Genomic DNA, 6,621 nt, shown 5'->3' with positions numbered 1-6,621 from the left:
TCATTTACAGTACATGCACCAATACAACACCACAAAGTAAAAAACTACAAAAAAAAAAAAAAACTACTACTTTTTTGCAAAAAAAAAAAAAAAAAAAACACTTTAATACAAGTAAAATGGCACTCAGGGGCTTTTTTTTTTTTTTTTTTATAATTATCGAGTGATGACATAAAAGAACCGAATCATTGTTTTGAACGATTCACTTAAATTTACAGTTTGAACTCATTCATGGAGATGAATTAATTTCATCAACTAACTCCGTTTTTGCTACTTAAGTTATTAAAATATTTCTGTCTTAACACTCTCATGCTCACAAGTCATTAGACAACAAAGTATAGCAAAACAATTCTAATGATACGCTCTTTAAACAGGAAACTTAATGGCCAAATAAAAGGTCCATTAAAATCATTGTGGTATTCACAGTGTTACTTAGTTTTATATCACTAGCGAAATAATTTGCATATATTGTAAATATTCTATATATCACCCAGCCCCAAACACACACAAACAGGACTTTCCGAACTATCTCTATCATAAATGTACAAACAGATGATGATGTAGTTAGTAGACACTGGAAAATAAAACGCAATGATCATGAACACAGTTGTTCCTCAAGGCTGCTCCGTTCAACTGAGAAATCTACATAACTAAAATTTGCTTATGACATCAAAAATAAAAATCCATAAATTAACAATGAAAAAAACAAAATTGCTGATGTATCAACGATGTGGTGTCACCACCTAACAATCATTTAATCATGAATGCCAAAAAGACAGAAGACCTCAGTAAAGTCAAAAACGGGACTCACAATAAAAGCTGAAATAATGAGGTGGACCATTTTGGCAGCACAGTGAAACAGAGAATAGCCATTTTCTGCACATTCTGAATAGATGTGTTATAAAAAAGCAGAACTAATGGCATCACTTTCTGGAACAGCAATACCCAAACTACAAAATGAAATGGACTACCAAAGGCAAACTATGATTTGTTATCCACTTAACATTAAAAACCCTCTGGTAGGATGATCTCACATCAGATTCAAATAATGTTTAAAAAAACACACATGTATTATAAACACTTGCATAAATCATTATAAACAATCTATAGCTAATGTATCAGAACTTTGTGTAGCTTGTGCATTTTAGTGTTGTTATATCATGTCCGAACACCATCTGTGTAGTCTGTTTAGTAAACATTTAATGGACATTAATGGGCACTGAAGCTACTGTGTCAGCTATTGCTTCTACCAAAATCTTTTTCTTTATATTTTTGCAGACCACAGCAACATTTTCACCTAGACTGATTCCTATTCGCTGCAAAAAACAGTGTGTGAGTGTGGGGCTTCACACAACTTCTTTAACTACTTTAATTCATGTTTCATTTTCCAATTAACTTTACATTGTAGATAGTGGAACTGCTTTTAGCTTGAGAATAAACAGTGTTTCTCAAGTACCCACACGCACACACAGAGCACACGCTTTGTTCTCTCTTACTCTCTCTCCCCCATTTAGTCTTTTGACAATGCTTTTTCCAGATAACGTACATCACTGCTGTAAAATCTGCTGCAGTATGGCAAATAACATTACCAAGACTTTCATCTAACTGGTAAGGGGCCTCAGTAACTTGATATATCCCGTCAAGAACAAACAGCTACCATATCCTGTTCATTTGTGTGATTTCTAACCGAGAGAGGAGATTGAAACATTGAGTCTTCTTATTCACAATGAGAATACAAAGATTCTGGAGCTCACCTTCATGAGCCATGGTGACTGTGTCTTCTTTGGTGTTGTTATTGTAGATAATGACGGCCGAGGCATTGAAAGCAGCTGCCTTGAGGATCTTCTCCTTGAAGGTGCATTTCCCTCTCTGCATTATGGCAACCCAGTGTGTGGTCTTTGGAGGCACTACAAACCGAGTGTTTTGACAGCATCCTTGCATATCCACAGCTAAAAAGAAACAAAAATGTTAGAGGACCAGGTTTAAAAAAAAAAAAAAACATGTATAGTCTAAATCACTTTTGTGAGTTTGAATGGTGGAAAAGCGGCTATTGTAATCTTTCACTTAATAAAAATGTAGAAAAGGACAATAATAAAAATGAGAATAGGAAAAATAAGAATTGATTTGCTTAAACACTGATATATGCATGGCCATATGGATACACTGTACACAAAAACAATAAATTAACCAACACACCACAATACAACAACATACAATGGAAGTTATAAATAAACAAATGGAAAGTATATATGGTATATATACACTGAGCATACTCAGTCCTTAACATATAATATTCCAATGATACTCAATTCTCAAAAAAAAAAAAAAAAAAAGGCTACAAAAACATGTATAGTCTAAACCACTTTTGTGAGTTTGAATCTGGCTTACATCATTTGTCAGTCCTTTCCCCTATATGCCCAGACATATAGCCGCTTTTCCACCATTGGGCCGAACGGTTCTCAGCACGGTACGGAACGTTTACAGTAGCATTTCCACTGGAGCATGGTTCGGCACGACACGATTATAAACTGTTCTTGTCCCTGAATTCTCAGCACGGTTAGCTAACTGTACTCAACCGTGCTGGTAGAATGATTTTAGTACGTGGTGACTCGTTTAATGCATCTTCATGAATTTATTATGATGGTTTAACAAGTATTGTAGCCTACATGTATTTTTCTACATACCTTTTTTCGTCAGGGAAGAAGATTACTAGCTCATTTTAACTCAAAATACATCAATATATTCTCAAATACTATTTTCATATAATACTTTTATAATACTTTGTCAATAAATATCCTTTTAAGCCAGTCTGCGAACCTCTACCTTTCTGCATGTTTGTGTCTGGTGGTAAAAACAAGCCCTCAGCAAATGATGGTAAACCTCACACCTTTTTCTCTTTACTTTCCTTTTTGCCACATGGTCTGTGTCTTAGCTGTTTGTAAGCAGAGTAAATCCAGGGAAAAGGGCAGTCCTAAAAACTGGAATATCCGATCATCCTCCAAAGGGCGCCGCACTGGCTCCAATGTTTACCTCTCATGCTGATCTGTTACGTACATTCAACTGATTTCACGGCACCACAGTGGAAAAAGAAAGCATAACCGTGCCAACTGGCCTGAATTGGCATGGAACGGTACGGTTTTGCGACGAGAACTGTTCGGCCCAATGGTGGAAAAGCAGCTATTGTAATCTTTCACTTAATAAAAATGTAGAAAAGGCCAATAATAAAAATGAGAATAGAAAAAATAAGAATTGATTTGCATAAACACTGATATATGCATGGCCATATGGATACACTGTACACAAAAACAATAAATTAACCAACACACCACAATATAACAACATACAATGGAAGTTATAAATAAACAAATGGAAAGCAAATACAGGCAATGCTTGTACACCATACTATGCATACTATTTATATTGAACCATACTGTATATACTACGCATACAACTCTATACTATACCATATATACTATGCATATTATGCAATGTATATATACACTGGGCATACTCAGTCCTTAACATATAATATTCCAATGATACTCAATTCTCAACCCCTCCCCCCCATCATAATTTTGAACGAATCCTAAAAGAATCAAAAAGGAATCCACAACAAATCAAATAAGATCCGGATCTGGATAAACAGTTTTTTTTTTTTTTTTTTTAAAGAACTTTATCTTAGCGAATCTTAGAGGATTCTTATTTGATCCCATTAGGATTGATACCAAATTGAGATTGAAATTCCATTAGCAAACCATTAGCCTTCCTTTAGGATTTTGTGCTCATTTGCAGCTTCACTGTGTGCTGTTTACTTGAATTTCTGATTAAAATCAAACTCATGACATCTGTGGACTGAAAGCATGCCACAACTAAACACATTAGCAATGTAATACAGTCTGTGTAGGAGGTTGCCAGCCTCCCTATAGTTCTCTGTGATTGCTCCATCAGCACTGGAGATTATGGAGGCATTCTGATGAGCTGGGCAGAGCAAACTAATGCCTTGCCACTTCCAAACACTGACTCATAGGTTGGAGCTGCCTGGCCCGCTCTCTAGGAGAGGTGGAACCCCCAAAGGGAGGCAGAGCAGGTCACGGTAATTGATTGTCTTTAAACTGTAAAAGGAAGGCTTTTGCTTGTTTCAGCAACTAGCCCACCAACCCAGCAAAACCCACCATCCTTCCCTCAAGGCATTTTGTAAGATTTGCACATTCAACACAAAAAATACAAGAAGGGAGGTCGCAGAGAGAGTTTGCGGTGTGAGAAAGAATGAGCCTAGCTTGGTTTCGGTTCTGAGTATTTGAAGGAATATTTCACCCAAAAATGAAGTCTCTCATCATATACTCACCCTTATGCCAGCCCAGATGTTTATGACTTTCTTTTTTCTGCAGATTACAACTGAATATTTTTAGAATGAAATCTCAGCTTTGTAGGCCCATACAATGCAAGTGAATGGTGGCCAAAACTTTGAAGCTCCAAAAAGCATAAGCATAAAGGCAGCATGAAAGCAGGGCTTGACAATAAGGACTGCCCGATGGCCCAGGGCCAGTGTGAGAGAGATTTGGGCCAGTTGCTAGAACTGTCACTTGCCCGATGCAAGCAAACAACAAGTGAGAGAGCACAAAAATTACACAGAGCGAACAAAGTCTTTTAACCGAGGAGCGAGCGCGAGTATATTTATCTCGCAAAGATGTGCGAGCGCATAATATACTGGACGCACAAAGGCACAATTCTGTGCACGCAGAAGATCGTGCAGACACCGAGCGCACTCTCCTAGCACTGTCCTCGCTCTTTTCCAAGTGTCTTAGCAGCAGCCCCCACTTAATGAATTTCATAGTGGGATTTAACATCTTGTGCAACATTTTAAGTATCCCCACACATTCCGTGTTCATAGTGCGCGAAATTCTCACATTCTTCGTTTTTACATGTTGGTGAAAAGCAACAGTTTCATTCTATAGGAATGAAAATCCATGTCTCTCCGTGCATATGCCTCATCATCATCTCTCTCTGTGCAGCGTAGACTGTTTAACATGCATGCTCTCTCGTAAGGGGACAGAGCGCTAGTTTTATTTCCATTGTAAAAAAACAAACACATTTTCTCTCATTAATTCGCCTTTAGAGATGAAGCGCCGAATGAAATGTAATAAACTTTGTTAAACCCCAGTTATACACGTGTCTGGAAATCACAAGCTGCTCAATATCCAAAATGTAAGTATACATTTAATTAGGTTAGTTTCAAAATCTAATCATTAATTCGACATTATAATGGCGTGTGATATGAAAAGAAACAAAATCACTATGGCTATTAGGCTATTATTATCAGAGCTGTTCAGCTGCAGGGTGAAGATAAATATTTGAAACAGTCTACTTCATATCATCCTCATTAAACACCAGTTACATGTCGAATTTCTGGACCGTACAGGTATTTTTGTTTTTGTGCATCAGTCAGTGTTGGTCTTTAGGTTGTCTGATTTCATGTTATATATACACATTCTTAATTCACAGATTAGGCGTAATATCTCCCTAATGTATATTACACGTCACATCCGATTAGGTAGCAAGTCTCTTCTCAGGGATTCATATGTTTATTACATTCAGCCAATAATCACATCTTTAACTCAAGAGAGTGATTTAACAAAAGTTGCATGACAGCATGACTAAACGGGTGACCGAAAACCCATCATCTGCACAACAGAACTCTTCACTTAAAAACTCATGTGTAAATGGCAGGACGGCTGAGGTTAATATGATGTATTTATGAATTTATATCTGTAAAGCGCTTATATGGGATTACAAAAGGCATAAATCATATCTTGCAAATTATAAATGTGATTCAGTTTGGGGGGACATTGTCCTAAAAACATAATATATGTAAAAAAAAAAAAAAAAAAAAATTCGTGTTGGGCCAGCGAAGATTTTGGCAGGGCAAGTAAAAATCTGAAGCACTGGCCCGACTGGGCCAGTAGAAAAAATCCTTAGCGTTGAGCCCTGTGAAAGTAATCCATAAGACTTCAGTGGTTTAATCAATGTCATTTGAAGCTATCCAATTGGTTTGGGGGTGAGAACAGACTCATATATGACTCTTTCACTATAAATCTTGACATCAGCGGTCTCCGTGGTGATCATGATTTCAAGCTCGATTACACTTCCTAGCACCATTTAGTGCTCTGGGTATACGTCAAGCCCTAAGTGTAATCGAGCTGGAAATCATTAATTTGTGCCTAGAGACTGCAATGGCAAGTTGTACAGTGAAAAATATTTTGGTCTGTTCTTACCCAAATCTGATTAGATCGCTTCTGAAAACAGGGATTAAACTACTGAAGTCGTATGGATTACTTTTATACTGCCTTTGTGTTTTTTTGAGCTTCAGAGTTCTGGTCACCATACACTTGCATTGTAAGGACCTACAGAGCGGAGATATTCTTTTAAAAATCTTAATTTGTGTTCTGCAGAAGAAAGAAAGTCATACACATCTGGGATGGGATGAGGGTGAGTAAATGATGAGTGAATGTTCATTTTTGGGTGAACTATTCCATTAACGTTAGGAACACAAACACATACCCATGGTGCACTTATATACACAAAGACACACAATGAGGCAGAATCAAATATCCATCAGCCTGCAAT

General features: G+C 37.0%; 1 protein-coding gene across 8 annotated transcripts in view; it reads right to left on the bottom strand.

Annotated features, from left to right (window-relative positions):
* LOC127417749 (E3 ubiquitin-protein ligase RNF130-like) overlaps nucleotides 1-6,621 on the bottom strand; it is a 102,777-nt gene that overhangs the window by 60,640 nt on the left and 35,516 nt on the right. For all 8 annotated transcript variants that reach the window (XM_051657947.1, XM_051657949.1, XM_051657944.1 and 5 more), the window contains one exon: nucleotides 1,752-1,946. In XM_051657947.1, the coding sequence (XP_051513907.1) occupies nucleotides 1,752-1,946 (195 nt within the window). The remainder of the gene's footprint in view (nucleotides 1-1,751; nucleotides 1,947-6,621) is intronic.

The sequence above is a fragment of the Myxocyprinus asiaticus genome, chromosome 27 (genome assembly GCF_019703515.2).
Source record: "Myxocyprinus asiaticus isolate MX2 ecotype Aquarium Trade chromosome 27, UBuf_Myxa_2, whole genome shotgun sequence".
NCBI lineage: Eukaryota > Metazoa > Chordata > Actinopteri > Cypriniformes > Catostomidae > Myxocyprinus > Myxocyprinus asiaticus.
The sequence above is the reverse complement of the archived record's forward strand: the minus strand, read 5'-3'. Positions and strand labels throughout refer to the sequence as shown.